The 16,764-nt window shown below is 34.5% G+C and overlaps 1 protein-coding gene across 9 annotated transcripts in view; it reads right to left on the bottom strand.

Annotated features, from left to right (window-relative positions):
• The window catches only part of CCDC82 (coiled-coil domain containing 82), a 34,206-nt gene that overhangs the window by 8,558 nt on the left and 8,884 nt on the right, over positions 1 to 16,764 (bottom strand). For 5 of the 9 annotated variants that reach the window (XM_025419188.3, XM_025419190.3, XM_025419189.3 and 2 more), the window contains exons 4-6: positions 8,029 to 8,121; positions 6,036 to 6,160; positions 2,981 to 3,151 (exon numbers count right to left, since the gene is read on the bottom strand). In XM_025419188.3, coding sequence (XP_025274973.1) covers positions 2,981 to 3,151; positions 6,036 to 6,160; positions 8,029 to 8,121 — 389 coding nt within the window. Of the gene's footprint in view, positions 1 to 2,980; positions 3,152 to 4,292; positions 4,429 to 5,661; positions 5,744 to 6,035; positions 6,161 to 8,028; positions 8,122 to 16,764 lie in introns of those variants that run through there. The other 4 variants (XM_025419192.3, XR_003124908.3, XM_025419193.3 and 1 more) reach the window with 4 other exon arrangements.

Raw genomic sequence — 16,764 nt, 5'->3', positions numbered from 1 at the left:
CCTACTTATCCAAAGATACAATTCAAAACAGAGCTAAAACCTGTCACCAAATTTACCTAAAACAGCAGACGGTGAATTGCAAAGCAGTAGGAAAAAAATGTGATTTGTAATTTATTAAATACAGCATATAGAAGTATAAACTAACACCGGTTAACAAATTAAGGTAAGAATACAATGAAACATGCATTGTGCACATTTGTAATATTCAGCTGATTACAGGGAGCTTTTTGAGGTATTTCTCTAGGTCCTCATTTAGATACAGAGGAGCCAGTTCTTTATGGAAGTTAAAGTATAGAGAAGAAAGAAAAAAGATCCTCAAGAAAAGAGGAAGAATGGAAGTCCCATTGTTTTCTGTACCTAGATCTTTAGAAACATATAATGCAATAGGCTGAGCCAAAGGATTCTATTTTCTCTTGGCCTGTTTTTGCATTGGACATATTACATACTGACACTTATTTCAAAATTACTGCCTTTCCCCATTGGATCTTAAGCATCTTTAGGAGTTTGGCCAGATTCTGGGAAAAACTGAAATTAATTCAAGATTGTTGTTAGTCTTCCCAACTCCATTTCAGATTTCACATCTCCTTCCTTCAGATGATTGATTTCCTTCTCAATCTATGCCCCCAGATTTCACCAGGACCTGGTGACCCAAGGCCTCTAGTCTCAGTACCCTAAGACTACTGTAACTAAAATTATTCTCTCCCACCAGTTCCACTTTCCATTAAAGTATCCTGTCTTTCAAAGAAGCTAATCTTGGGTAAGTAAGGAGAAAAGTTTTATTATCAAACAAATTCACAAAGTGCATTCTTCATTATTTGCACCTTTAAAGAGAGCCCTAGTTAATAACCCCAAGCAGTCTCAATTTTATATAACTATCAACAGCAACACAAAATGGAGAATTACTTTTCAAAACAACCTAAGGGTAGGTTGGAGGTGGCAAAGCCTCTCCAAAGCCTTGGAAGAAAAACAGGTTTATTATTTTCTCCTTTCCTTTCCATACATGCATTGCTATTGTAGCTCAGTAGGATATAAAACAGATTTTAATAAGTGATGCTTCCGGGGGTCCCTGGGTGGCTCAGTCTGATAAATGCCAACTCTTGATTTCAGCTCAGGTTATGATCCCAGGGTTGTGAGATAAAGCCCTGTGTGGGGCTCTGTGCCCAGCCTGGAATCTGTATGAGATTCTCTCTCCTTCTCCCTCTATCCCTCAACCCCCTCACGCTCTCTTTCTCTCTCAAATAAATAAATAAATAAATAAATAAATAAATAAATAAATAAAATCTTTAAAAAAATGTTTCTTCCCTTTAAAGAAAAAAATTACTGAAAAATTTAATACTAAAGAATTTTAATTACATTACCTTATATTACACAATAACTAGTTTAATGTTTGCATACAGCTATTCATACAAGTGTACACACATTTTTGTATAGCTGCAAGGATAATGTATATACTCTGCTTCCTTTTTTTTAAGATTTTATTTATTTATTCATGAGAGACACACAAAGAGAGGTAGAGACACAGGCAGAAGGAGAAGCAGGCTCCCTTCGGGGAGCCCAATGCAGGACTCGATCCCAGGGCCCCAGGATCACGACCTGAGCCAAAAGCAGATATTTGAATAACTATTTTATACAGAATCTTTGCTCTTTCATAGGAATATCAGAACTTCAGAAATGCTTTTCTAACTCACTTCCCTTTCCAGGATTAGCTATAGACAGTAAAGACAGTGAACGTACACCACTATTTTTTACCTATACAAAATACATCATGATCCTTAAAGTATTAATTCACTTTTATTAGGATTCTATCTGTCTTAACTCATAAAGTCACAAACTGGTTTTTAAACAATAGGGAGATTTGCATATTGACTATGTTGAGAAAAAAATGTGTTTTTATAGTAATTTGCTAAATGATATATTAAAGACTAATTCTGAATTCATTCTCCCCAAAGAAAATTTCCAAGTGATTCTTGCAGATACTTTAGAGGGATTTGATCAGTTACTGCCACTAGTACTGAGGAATTATACTATCCAATGTAGTAGAAGGATTTAGTTTAATAGGCTATTTCTAGCTTTGTAATAGACTGGCAGTACTTAGAAGTAACTCTCAGAGCCCCCCAAACACACAACCCTTCATGGATATACAGACTCATCAGAGGAAGCCCTTGATATTAATATTTTTGTATTTATAAACACAATATGTTATTTTATTTTATTTTATGTATTTATTCATGAGAGAGGCAGAGGGAGAAGCAGGCTCCCTGTGGAGGGCCTGATGCGGGACTTAATCCCAGGACCCTGGGATCACGACCTGAGTTAAAGGCAGACGCTCAACCACTGAGCCACCCTGGAGCCCCTATAAATGTTTACAAAGATTAAAAAATAAATAGAATTAGACTGCACCTGCACTTCTCTCTTCACACTTACTGCTTTGCTTATCAAATATTCTTCAAATATTTCAAATATTTTCTTCAGTGTTGTCTTTTCACTCAGAATTAATAGAACCTCAGGTATATGGTGATTGTCTAGTGTTTGACACACTTCTGATATATTCTAGGTTGAAACACTATTTTCTTTCGATTCTCATATTAAGATGACAGGCATCTTCAATTATCTGCCTGTGGACTGTCCATTTGCTCAATTATCTGCCATAAAATTTCACACTTGAGTTAAATTCTCCTTTGGACTCAAAGTCTTTCCTTGTCTAAGTTAAATGCCTTTTCACTCTCATCTTATACCCTTCTCCTCTCCCTGCAGTTTGGGTGATCTGTACTTAAACAGAGTTTAGTATCTGAATTAGAAGTGTATTTGCCATACATTGTATGAAAGACATTTTTCACATTCAAAAACTATAACCTCTTTTCTTGTACTATTTTCCCTTCTCCTAGTGCTTTCTCCATTTATAAAAAATAAGAGTTATTTGTGCAAACTTATATATCGAAAATTTCTAAATACTAAAAAGTAAAATGAGAGGGAAAAATACCTGTTTATCATGTGACATGAAATCATCTATTTCCATGGTCCTGGTGTTATACAACTTTCCTGATAAATGCACTGAGTATCTGCAGTGGCGATGCAATCCACAAGCTTGGCAGGAACAGTTTTCAGGATTCTTCAAGTGAATACTTACATTAGAATAATTTTCCACCCGTTCCTGAAAACAGTTAGAAAATGTAATGAAGCTTTACAAGATTGGAAAAAAAACAACAAAATAAAACATAAAAGAACCTAACTAAATTAAAACCAATATTGAGAATGACAATAATAGATATAAGAGCAAAACACATTGGTATTTCTTGCTTTAACACAGAACACACAGTAGATATTTGACAAGCTATTTTTAAATTTAAAAAAAAGAATTTATAATTTAGGCTGTTAATTGAAAAGAAACCAGACTAGAAAAAAAATTAGTTTCATATCCTTCCTACTTTTGAGTTAGTATTTAGTGCTCTTCAGATTTTAATTTACTTTTCTTTTCTCTCTCTAGTATAAATGAGGCATTCTAGTTAAAAATAGAAAAACAGAGGGATGCATGGGTGGCTCAGTGGTTAAATAACTGCCTTTGGCTCAGGTCATGATCCGGGGGTCCCGGGATCAAGTCCTGCATCAGGATCCCCACAGGGAGACTGCTACTCCCTCTGCCTGGGTTTCTCCTCTCTATGTCTCTCATGAATAAATAAATAAAATATTTTTAAAAATAGAAAAAAAGAGCAGCAAAAATTCAGGATACTCTAATAAAAAAGATGAATTCATTTAGGTTAGTCAAAAATTGAGAAAAACCAGGTCACTTCAGTCTCTATTGTGTAAATTGTATCATATTTCCCACAAAATATTCCAGAAATAATTTGATCATCCTATGGCCGTTTACTAAAGTACTATGGAAAAAGCAAGTTGAAAGCAGGACTGCTGGGTGGCCAGTACTGATATGGACAGTCTAATGGCTAAATTAGTAATGAGTAAGCAAACTGAGAAAATATTTGGCATTCATAAATAAGCTTTATTAAGCTGTACTTGTGGTTGCATATTTTTGCTCACACTCTAGGCCTGTGCTAGATACTACTGTCATAATTAATAGTATAGATTAGGTTTTACCATAGCATTTGAACCGTACACAGGGAACATATTAGCAGGGTTACTAATCTACATTTGTATTCTCTATCAGCCTAATAGTAATTAAATATTCAGTATACTGATAGTTTCCTTTTTAACACTGTATGATTCACAACTATATTGTATTTTGTCTACTTTTAATATTTCTCATATTTCATGGCATTTTGTGACAATGTGACACTTACAGGTGACTAAACCATTTTCCCTTCTCTTTCTTGTGGTACTTCTGGAAGCACATCCGAGATAAAAGCCCTATCAGTTTGGCTCTGTGAGTGACTACAACATGCAGAACACTCTCGTTGATTTACACTGGACATAGAACTGAAAAATAACCTTTGTTGGGTTAAAGCTATTAAGATTTTCATTGTTGATCTGTCATATTATTTTTGTAGCATAACTTAGCTAATTCTGACCAAGATCATACTGATTATTTATGTCTCTAAATGTTTAAACTAATATTTTCTTGTATCTCACAGTTATTATTTCAACATCGGGTAATCCAAATTCAGCACAATATACCATGGTATAGTTAAACATAATATAGCACAGTGGCATGGACTTTGGAGTCAGAGAAATACTAGGAACTTATGATTTCTAGGTTTAAAAATTGGCCTAATTACTAGCTGTGCAACCTTGCATTACTCAATTCTTCTGAGTCACAGTTTTCTCAGCTCTAAAACAGAGGAAAGAACAGTGCCTTCCTCATGGAGTTATACTCTGAAGATCAAATAAGATAGTTTGCATTGTATGCAAATTATTTGGCAAAGTTAAATGATCAATAAATATATGCTATTTTTCTATTGAAGAAAATAATATTTATACCATGTTCTAAGAATGTGTTACGTATTTTACCTTCTAAGTAAGCAAATATTTCCTTTGAAATTAGATAAATATTTTGTGTCTGAGGAAGAGCGGAGTTTAGAGAGGTTAAAAACTGACCCCAAATCAAAAAGATATATATGATGGCCCTAAATTCAGCCATATTTCAAACTGAAGTTCTCTATTTCTGTAATCCCATAAGTGTCCCTTAAACCCAAACCATCTGTGGCTAATTTATCAGTTAATTCAAGACCAAATAGGCCTTGGATGAAGCCAATCTCCTGACATAAATGAGGTAGAGTAGCTAACGAGTAGAGTTCTAGAGGACTGTTAGGAACTTGAACTTCTGTTACCCTACCATTTTTTTTTCCTTCCTGCTAATCATTGGTGGATAGAAATTAGAAGGAGATTAAGAAAAAAACTCTTAAAAATCATATAAGACAGCCTCTACTATTAGAGACATAAAATAGAAGTCTATGGGATAACATGGAATGCAGTATAAGTCTTATAAATTAAAAAGATGCTTGCCCGAAATTGGATAGAATTATAAAATCTTAAGGTGGAAAAGGATGTCAGAGACAACCCAGGCCAGTATTTCCCAAATTATGTTATGGAAACCACTTATTCTAGGAGATGATAAAAGGTCATGAAAGGAGGCCCATAGGAAAACACAGATTTGGAAAGCATTACATTCTACATCACCCTCTTGAAGATTTACAGTATAAATTCACACACTAATGTTCCTTGAAAAGTCCTCCAGTTAAGTTTAAAGTTAAACCCACTGTTTCTCAATCTTCTTTAGCAATAGAACTTCCTTCTGAAACAACAATTAACATCCTGTGAGATAACCTCATTTTAATAGATTGGCTAAGCTCTACAGGCATTCTAAAATTATTCATCATTTAGAACTACTTAATTACTGGATACATATAATAAGTATTATAATAATTAAAACAACAGCCTTTAGAAAAGGTGAGAAACAAACTGATTATTTAACCAAGAAAAATGCCAATAATTTAGAAGATTATTCAGTCAATAATCAGTTTAATAAATAAAAATAAACTCTCATCTCCCCAACCAGAGATTCAAAAACAAATTAAACTATATACCTTGTATTGCTCTTTCCAGCGACTTCTAGAAGCTAAACTCTCTAGACGAGGCTGAACAAAGCGGTTATCCAAGTAATGAAGAGATGTCAACATATCTTGTGCATATGATTTTTGCCTGGTGCCATCTGTTCAGGGGAACACCAGCAACATATAATCACTTTGCCCTTAGGAAATCTCTGTCTGTCTGTCTGTCTATCTATCTATCTAATTCTTTTCAGCCTCCACACCAATGAATCATCCAGCCTCAAATACCAATAGTGCCAAGGTTGAGAACATTAGGAAATAGTGAAGCAGTTGAATACTTTAAATTTCTTCCCATGGTTTTAGAAGGATACCTGGTTATTTGGTTAGAAGCATTTTAATTTTTTAAAATATTAAGTAAAGAAAAAAAACCAATTCCATCAGAGCATTAGGGAAAGGAAAGAACCACAGAAGCCTTCTAATTGTTCCCTGAATACATCAAACTTTTTAAAATTTTAATCCCAGTAAAATTAACATATGGTGTTATATATGTTTCAGATGTAAATACAGGAATTCAACAATACTATGCATTGCTCAGTACTCACCACATTAAGTGTACTCTTAATCCCCTTCACCTGTTTCACCCATCCTCCCTACCAACTTTCCCTCTGGTAACTGCCCGTTCTCTATAGTTAAGAGTCTATTTTTTGTTTGCTTTTTTGTGTTCATTTGCTTTGTTTCTTGAATTCCACATGTAAGTGAGATCATACAGTATTTGTCTTTCCCTGACTTCCTTCACTTAGCATTATACCCTCTAGATCCATCATGCAAATGGCAAGATTTCATTCTTTGTTATAGCTAGGTAATATTCCGTTGGATCTATATACCACTTCTTCTTTATCCATTCATCTATCACATCAAACTTATTTTTACCTAAGGGTCTTTGCACTTACTGTGCTCTCAGAGAGATCTATGTATTACTTTCCTCCTGACTTCATTCAGTTTTCTGTTTAAAAGACACCTCTTGAGAGACCTTCTTTGAACAATCTAACAGACTTTCCCTTTCCTTTATCACTCTTGATCTCCTTAATCTACTTCATTTTTTTTTCAAGAACTAATCACTAGTTGAAATTATATTATGTTATCTATTTGTTTACTCATCCATGATCTGTCTCTCCCATTAGACTTTAAGCAATATGAGGACAGGAATCTCTGTCTTAGGCATTGCCATATCCCCAGACCTCAAATAAATGCCTGCCTCTTACGCACTCAATAAATATTTGTTCAATAAACTGTAAATGAAATCTCACTTCGGCATTTAGGTATCTATTCAGTACAATGTATTGATAGTCTTTATTAACTTCCAAATTCTGTGTTAGATGCAAGGGATAAGTATATAAGGTATGGTTTCTTCTTTTACTCTTGGAAGTGAGGAAGGCAAAAATACATTTTCAATACAGTATGAAAAGTCTATACACATCAGTATCACCAGGACATTGACAGCACAAATGAAGGAGTAAAAATGTTACTTGAGTAGGTCATAGTAGCTTTCACAGTGAAAACGACTTTACATTCACCTGGAAAATCTAGGGTAGAAAGGGATTATATTTTAATGGGCAAAGGCACAAAAGCATGAAACAGCATATAGGTTTTGGTGAAATTCAATGAGCTTAGAAAGGCTGGGACAACACATGGCTATTGAACTACTCTGCTATTTTGAGTCTATGTCCTATATCCTCATATTCACTGTGAATTCTCTAAAGGTAAAGGAACATGACAGATTTCTTTTGCACTTTCCATGTATCACAAATAATAAACAGTATTAAGTTTTTTGATGTGAATGGGCTCCTGGTGTAGTTGATCCTAGAGGGAACAAATGGGGGGCCTTAAGAATGGGTCTCTTGATTTATGCTTAAGTATATATTATATTGTTATGTTATGTTATATTATATTATATTAATTATTATATATTAGGATGTTTAAAAATTGAAAAAAGAAACAAATCCTAATTGTTCCATTTATATTAACTTACCATACAATGTTCCCAGAAAAGATTCATCTAAAGCATTGATCAGAAGAGCCTTCACAACTCTTTCAAAGTGAGTATAGTGGTCACTAAAAGAATCTGAAATTAATTTTAAATATATATTAGAATATAGTGATAAAACAATTCCTTAAATAAAATAGGTTCCTTTAAGAAATTAATACTATAAATAGGAGAAGTCACCTAATTATCCTAATTTTATAGCTGCCTCAGCAACTTGTCACTGAGCAAATCTCCATTTTCCAGATTTACTGGCTTCTAATCCAAAACTTTAAGTTGTTATTTCAAATAATGTTCACTTTCCAAACTTATTTAGGGAAAACTGTTCAGAAAATAACTAAGAGAGAAGTGGTGAAAAAAAAAAAACAAACCCCAAATCATCCCATGTGCACCTAAGTTTAATTATCACCTTAACAATTAGAGCAAGAGATAAAACTTATATAGGTACCATGTTCTCTCTAAAACATAGTACGTATGAAATTTCCCAAGAAATTACTACCCTAGTCAAAACCCCAATGGCTATAAAAACTACATTTCCCTTTCTGCTGCCCCAGATTTAGGGTTTTCCGTATCAGTTTAGAAAAGTTCTGTTCTCTTTCTCATATAGAATATATAAGCCTATATCTTCCCACTAACCCAATGCAGCCTACGGAATCATCTATAGTGATGGGCCAGACAATGATGTTAAGCAAGAAGGTCCCTACTACTTCCAATTGTTCTTGGGTCAAGGTTTACTATGGCTATATAAATAGTCTCACACAACCCTTCCCTTGACTTAAATGATCATTACAGAACATCTGCTCTGCCCTGGGCACTGATAAAAATATTAGGGACAGCCTGAGAGTTTCAGGAAAAGTGGATGATGCTGGATGAGAAATTTAAGCAAAATAAGACCTATGTTAGCATTTATTACTGAATTTTGATCTTGCTTTCATTGAAATAAAACAATGATGAGGGATCCCTGGGTGGCGCAGCGGTTTGGCGCCTGCCTTTGGCCCAGGGCGCCATCCTGGAGACCCGGGATCGAGTCCCACGTCAGGCTCCCGGTGCATGGAGCCTGCTTCTCCCTCTGCCTGTGTCTCTGCCTCTCTCTCTCTCTGTGACTATCATAAATTAAAAAAAAAAAAAAATGATGAGATTTAACCTGGAGCAACATTTTTCTTTATATTTTAGCTACTAAAAGGGCTGTGTAACTCTTTAGATTTCAGAAAAAATATTTAGTATGCATTCTTTTTTGAGAAAACATGTTATTATAGTATGAAAGTATCCAAAGTGAAGCAGAAATAAAATTAAATGACAACAGCAGATAATTTGCACCAGGGCCCTTAGACTTTAGAGGGCCTATATATGATCAATAGTAAGTTACAAAAGAACTGATCACAGCCATTTATATACATATTTTAAATCAGTAGAATATAACTGGAAAATGAAATAATACTTCAATAGCATTCAATTTTGACTATATTTTAATCAACCTCTGAATATAATATAGTTTGGTACATAATTTAATTTGTGAGTGTTAACCTGCATTTAAACTCTACCTAGCGCTACCCAAACTATATTAAGGGGAAATGTTCTGGGAATATTAACACGTGTTGAAGAAAAAAAAAAAAACATAAAATTCCACCCCTGTGCTCCTAAGTTTTAACTATCAAATAAATTGAAATAGAATTTTTTTATCCCACTGATTTTATCAGTCTTTGTGCTGATGCTCAATGTCACTAACCTGCTGTAGAGTTTGAGAACTGCTGTTCTTTTTGAAAGACCCTTGACAGTGTTTCTTTAGAATTGGGAATAAAAAGAAAGGGCAGAGGATCAGAATCATGTGGAGAGTTTTTGCCTAACCACAGAATCTCTCTCCTACCAATGGATATCAGAATCTCTTCACAAGAGTCAGGAAGGTCTCAATGTCATTGTGCTTGAGTGTATAGATGGGTGGTGGAGGAATTAAGCTCCTCACATCTCAAATTGAAAAAAAGATTTTATTGAGCAAGGATGTGCCAGGCATTCTTTCATATACTTACATGCATTGCTGTATTTCTCTATACAAGCCTATGACGTACAATCAATACCCTTGGTTTATTTTTAGTTAAGGAAATAAATACAAAAAGGATAAAAAAATTTCCCTAAGATTACACAGCTAGTAAACGCTGAAACCAGCACTGGAACACAGTAGTCTGATTCCAGATTTCATGCTACTATCCCCTAGGTAGATTTCTTCTTCATAGTAGTTAGGTTTGATAATATAGTTCAGAACATGAAATTTTAGACTTAGATTGGAAATTGGAGAAAATAATTCAAATCTCTCATTTCATTTTACAAATATAAATATAAATATAAATATAAATATAAATATAAAAAAATAAATATATAAATATAAATATAAATATAAATATAATTTTTTTTAGAGAGAGAATCTTAAGCAGGCTCCAAGCCCAGCAAAGAGCCTGATGTTTGGCTCGATATCACAGCCCTGAGATTATGACCTGAATCGAAATCAAGAGTTGGACACTTAGCCAACTGAGCCACTCAGGCACACCTCAAATCTTTCATTTAAAAAATTTAAAAACTGACCCAGTAATGAAATAAGTTACCCAAGGTCATCCAACTAAATAGGGAAGAATCAAGATTAGAGCTCAGACTCCTCCAGAGCTTTTTTCAGTGTTCTAAACCTCATATTGGATGAGCTTCTGTGGAGCATCCTAGGAATATTGTTTAAAATTTACTTCTACAGGGGATCCCTGGGTGGCTCGGAGGTTTAGTGCCTGCCTTCAGCCCAGGCCACAATCCTGGAGTCCCAGGATTGAGTCCTGCATCGGGTTGCCTGCATGGAGCCTGCTTCTCCCTCTGCCTGTGTCTATGTCTCTCTGTGTGTGTCTCTTATGAATAAATAAGTAAAATCTTATAAAAAAAATTTCTTCTACAATTATAAAAAAAATTGCAAAAGAATACAGGAGAAAATCAACAATATTTGTGTTTATGCATAACTCAATTTTTCCGAGGTAGTTAATTTCCCCATACTCAATCACAGGGTAATTTAGTCATTCTATTGATTTTATCTTTTATCATATATTAATTTCACATATATGCTAAGACTTTGTTTTGGCACCATGTACCTTTCTTAATGATCTGGCTGTCATTCTCATAGTAGTACTACACAGCTTTACTTAGTGAAATCTTATAACTTTTTATACCTGGTAGGGCAAGTCCTTCTGATTTAGTTTATTGTCTAATTTTATTCATTCTCATATTTTTTTACCAAGTGAACTTAACATTGTTTTGCAAAGTTGAATCAAAACGTTAATGTCATAGGCTCCTAGGTGGCTCAATTGATTAAGTGTCAGGCTCTTGACTGGGACTCAGGTCATGATCTCAGGGTTGTGAGATCGAGCCAAGCATCAGGCTCCTTGCTAGGCTTGGAGTCGCTTTAGATTCTCTCCTTCTGTCTCCCTTTGCTGCCCCTCCCCCAAGAGTTAATTTCGGAAGAAATAATTTCTTGTACTATTTATTGCTTTCCAGAAACATGCTGTCTCTGCTTTCATCTATGTTTTCTTTGCTATTTCACAGTAAAGTTTATTCTTTTACCTATAAAGTCCATGCTTTTCTTTCTAAGATTAAGCCTAAGAACTTCATTTTGTTTGATACTATAAATGGAATTGTCCCTCATTATATCTTCTAAATAATTATTAATTTATTCTTATGGGCACAAGGAATCTCTTAAATTTTACATATTAATTGTGAATCTGGTTATCTTTCTGAGATCTTTTGCAAATACCCAAGAGTCAAATTGTCTTATATATTTGAGGAAAATGAACTTCCTAGCACATCACGGAGCTGGATAGAGGGAGATGCTGTTTGAGAATTCCTGGGCAGTGACTCTGCTTTCTCCCCTAACCCTGTGAAGGATGGAGTCTTGCGAGTGCTAAGTTTATTTCAAGAACCGAGAGAGAAAGAACATAAGGAAACTATGGAAATACATGCTGCATCGACTCCTGTTCTCAATCTATGCATATCCTTTCTCTTTGTATCTCAGGTTAAATGAGTCAGAAACTTAGAGCTTGTGTGTGTGTGTGTGTGTGTGTGTGTGTGTGTGTGTGTGTATAATCATATTATGTTCAAATAATGTCTTTTCCTTTTCCAAAGTTAATTTCTGGTTTTACGGGATCCCTGGGTGGCTCAGCGGTTTAGCGCCTGCCTTCGGCCCAGGGCATGATTCTGGAGACCCAGGATCGAGCCCCACATCAGGCTCCCTGCATGGAGCCTGCTTCTCCCTCTGCCTGTGTCTCTGCCTCTCGCTCTCTGTGTCTCTCATGAATAAATAAATAAAATATTTAAAAAAAAATTCTGGTTTTACCTCTTTTATTATTATTGTTCAAAACATCTAGAACAAAGGAGGAAATATTTGTCTTTTTTTAAAGATTTTACTTTATTTATTTTATTTTATTTTAGAGAGTGAGGGAGAGTATGCGCATGAGGGCAGAGGGGAGAATCTTCAAGCAGACTCTGTGCTGAGCACAGAGCCCAACGTGGGGCTCCAGGCAGGGCTCCACATGGGGCTTGATCTCATGATCATAACCTGAGTCGACACCAAGAGCCACTCAACCGACTGAATCATCCCAGGCATCCCTGTGTTGTTCCTTAAAGACAGTATCTCTAGTGCTTCATTAGAAGTATATATTGTCTCTTAGTTTAAAATATTCTTTGTTATATAAAGGAAAAATACTCATATTACAAATTTTTAAGACTTTCTTTTTGTTTTTAAATCAAACATGGGCATTGAATTTTATCAAATGCTTTTTAGAATCTATTAAAATTATGACATGGGTTTTTCTCTTTTGACGTACTAGTGGAACCAATATTATCAACCCATTTTTTAAAAAAGATATCATTTGAGAGAGTGTATGTGTGGGAGGATTGAGAGGCAGGGAGAGGGGAGAGAGAGAATCTCAGACTCTACACTGAGCATGAGTCCAACACAGGGCTCAATCTCAAAACCCTGAGATCATGACCTGAAGCAAAATCGAGAGTCAGCCACTTAGATGACTGAACCAGCCAGCCAGGCACCCCTAAATTAAACCATTTTTATAGGTCTAAAATAGATGGCTAGATACTATTTTCTTCATTTTTGTAATTAGAAAAAGTATTTCCTTCATATGCCTATGTGCAAATCTATTTTCATCAACTTACTAGGATGTGAACCTCCTTAACTTAAAGAAATGGGTGTCTGTCCAGCAACTCAATATTCCTATCATACCTTTGAAATCATATCTCCATGTTTTTCCACCCAAAAACATGCTATGTCTCTTAGCACATTCAAATTTTTACATATCACACTAAAGCTATAGAATTTTTCTTCCTTTAAATGTCCATTTGTTCTGTATTTCTCCCCGCCCCCGAAATTTGTGTAATAGAATTATTTCTATTCCTTTATGTATCATCTTCACCTTTAGAATTGTTTTCTTTTTTCTCTATGGTAGAAGAATGCTGGAAAGACTTTTTAGGTTTAATCTATATATCACTGATGAGATTTTCTGTACTGTTAATTCTATTGTTTACATTTTCCAATAGAGATTTTACTTGACTTCATATTTTTAATTTTCTAGCAACTTATCCTTATCTTAGCTAGCTGTATTTCCCCCTCAAATTGTTCTCTCCTTGATTTCCTAATTCCTTTTCACAGATTGTAAAGCAAATGTGTTATACAATTTTCTTCTGTTTCCTTTAATGAAACACTTTTCATAGGCATTTTCTTCTGAGTCTTCAGGGCAATGTTACCTTTCCCTTGTGCCACAATATGATTTCACTGGCACTTTTTACTTATCCTCCAAAAGAGAGTTCTAGTATTTAATATTTAATGTAAATGGTTGCAAGACCGTTCCTAGGCACACTCTGTGTTATGTTGATGGAATTATTCTTTTTCATTGCTAGATGGAGACTAAGTTAATGTTTGCTTTTAATCTAATTTCCAGTGTTCTAGCAAGTATTTCTCTAGCAAGGCACTAGTAGACTGAGATGTACATTTCTGTCTATACTTTCTTCTCTGTCACTCTGAACATATTATAGAGCACTGAAAAACAATATAATCATCAGTATTCACAAATCTGAAGGTTATAACTACCCACGTATTGTATTATAGTGTGGGTACATTATGGGTCTGGAATACAATGGACCACTGCTAGTCTTTTCTTCCACTTTTTATCATATCTTTTCTGGGAGCTGCAGTCTCAAAATAAATTTAGAGAAATACTGGGATTTATGAGAAGGAAAAAAGACCATGATTGTCTTCAACTGCTTCAAAGGTATAGCAGAAGAGGAAACTATTCTATTTTGAGATGTTATAGATACATCTCTCAAAGCCAAACGGCAGATAATGAGGAATTGACAAAATGTCTTCCTATAGGTAGAACTGTTCTCTTCAAAAAGATAAAACTGCATTGGCTACTCACTGTAATTCTCACCAGAGGAGTGAATTTGGAACTAGAAAATGTTTTTTCCAAATTGTGATCATTTATGTTGACTATCAGTAGTTGTCAGTGTTCTTAGAGAAGTTGGGAAGAGAATGAATTTAGGAACATTAACCCAATTAGAGCCTAACTAAGGCCACAGTGTAATGTTCATTATTCATCACACAGGTTATTACTTTAATGAGAAAAAAATATTTTTTAAAGAGTAAGAATTAACCTACAGCAATTTTTAGAACATTGAACTGAACTGAAAACTGCCTTATGTTTAATTTTATTATATTCATAAACATTGATAAATATTAAAAACAAGTCATAAATTATCACTGAAATATGTGGGGTTGTTTTCGTCTGACTTTAAAGAATTCTATCACATCTAACATTTCTCTGTCTTGAAGTATAGACCCAAGAGCCTTTAGCCTATACACTTATCTTAATCATCCATCCATCCAACTAACAATGAGTTCCTATATCGTATCATCAACTTTAAAGAGTATGAGAAATGCAAAGAGAAGTGAAGTGGATTAACCATTGAGGTTATTTTTTGGAAGTGGGTATGCCCATATATTTGGCTCTCTTTATTGAGTTTTACTTTTCTACATGTCATAAAATTCACTCTTTTTGGTATACAGTTCTATGAACAATGCATAAAGTTGTGTAACCGCCACAACAACCAAAAAATAAAAAAAATAGTTCTACATGACCCCAAAACTCCTTTATGTTACTGCTCAATAATTTAGTTTTACACATACTGAGTCTGAGGTGTCTGAAAGATATGCTGATGGAAATGTTAAATAAGATGAAAAACTGTAACTTGGGCTTTGGAGAAATCTGTGCTGGAAATAAAAGTTTGGCAGTTTTTGCCCATAGACTGAGCCAAACTTATGGGGAAGAGACTGCCTGAGGCACAAACAAGGGAGTTTGAGGATGACCTTTAGAAACATCAATATTTACACAGCAAGTGCAAAAAGAGGAAAGCAATATTATAAAGGGAAGGCCAAGATAGAATGGTACCACAGAAGCCAAAAAGAGAACTTTCTGAAAGAGAAAGTGGTTAATTGTTGGTGGCCAAGCCCATGACAGTAGCATGTTAACATAAGTACTGAAAAGCATTTTGGCAAATAGGAAGTAATCACTAACTTTAACGAGAGCAATTTCACTGAATTGATGGGTGCAAGAGCTCAACAATGCTTTGTAGAGTTAATAGGAAACTGGAACAAAGGATAAAATTTTGAATAGTGCTTAATGAAACATACTAACTCAAGGGAGGAAAGGTATGAATATGGCTACAAGTTGAGAAAAGACAACTTTAAGGATAAAACCGGAAACTGCAATTAAGAACATGCAAGGTAAAATGTGCTGCATAAAAAATGAGATTCATCTCTCTCTGAGTGGAGATGCTGAACAGTAAAAGCAAGTATAGAGCTTCTTGGCATTTACCCAAATGAGATGAAAACTTGTATTCATAGAAAACCTGCACACCAATATGCATAGCAGCTTTATTCATAATTGCCAAAACTTGAAAGCAACCAACATGTCCTTCAGCAGGTGAATGGATAAACAAATTGTACGTCCATACAATGAAATATTACTCAGTGATAAAAATAATCTATCATGCCACTTTAAGAAATTGAGGAAACTTAAATGCATATTATTAAATGAAAAAATTCAGTCTGAAAGGGGTTACATGCTGTGTAATTCCAACTATAAAACATTCTAGCAAAGGCAAAACTATGGAAACATTAAAAAGATCAGTGGTTGCCAGGAGTTCAGCGGAGAGTGCAAAAAATGAATAGTAGAGCACAGGAGATTTTGAGGACAGTGAAACTAGTCTGTATGATATTGCATCATTATGTATTTGTCAAAACCCATAGAATGTATAACACAAAGAGTGAGCCCTGAGATAAAATATAAACTACAGTTAATAATGCTGTATCAATATTGGCTCATCAATTTTACATGTACCAAACTAATGCAAAATGTTAATTATACGGAACCTATATACGAGAGGGGTCATGTAGGAATTCTCTGTGCTTTCTACTCTTCAGTATATCTAAAATTGTCCCTTAAAAAAATAAAAGCATATAGATGTAGGACAGAGAAACAATAATAAACTTTAATTTTCATTAATTAGCAGGAGAAAGCATGGGTATGTATCACTGAGAAAATATTCACATTCTATTTATAATTTTAATTTAAAATATTTATAATTATAAATTATAATATATTATAATCCAGAATGAGGGGATATGTCCTAACTGAT

The sequence above is a fragment of the Canis lupus genome, chromosome 21 (assembly GCF_003254725.2).
Source record: "Canis lupus dingo isolate Sandy chromosome 21, ASM325472v2, whole genome shotgun sequence".
Classification (NCBI taxonomy): domain Eukaryota; kingdom Metazoa; phylum Chordata; class Mammalia; order Carnivora; family Canidae; genus Canis; species Canis lupus.
Note: the sequence above shows the minus strand (reverse complement) of the source record. Positions and strands in the feature narration are given on the sequence as shown.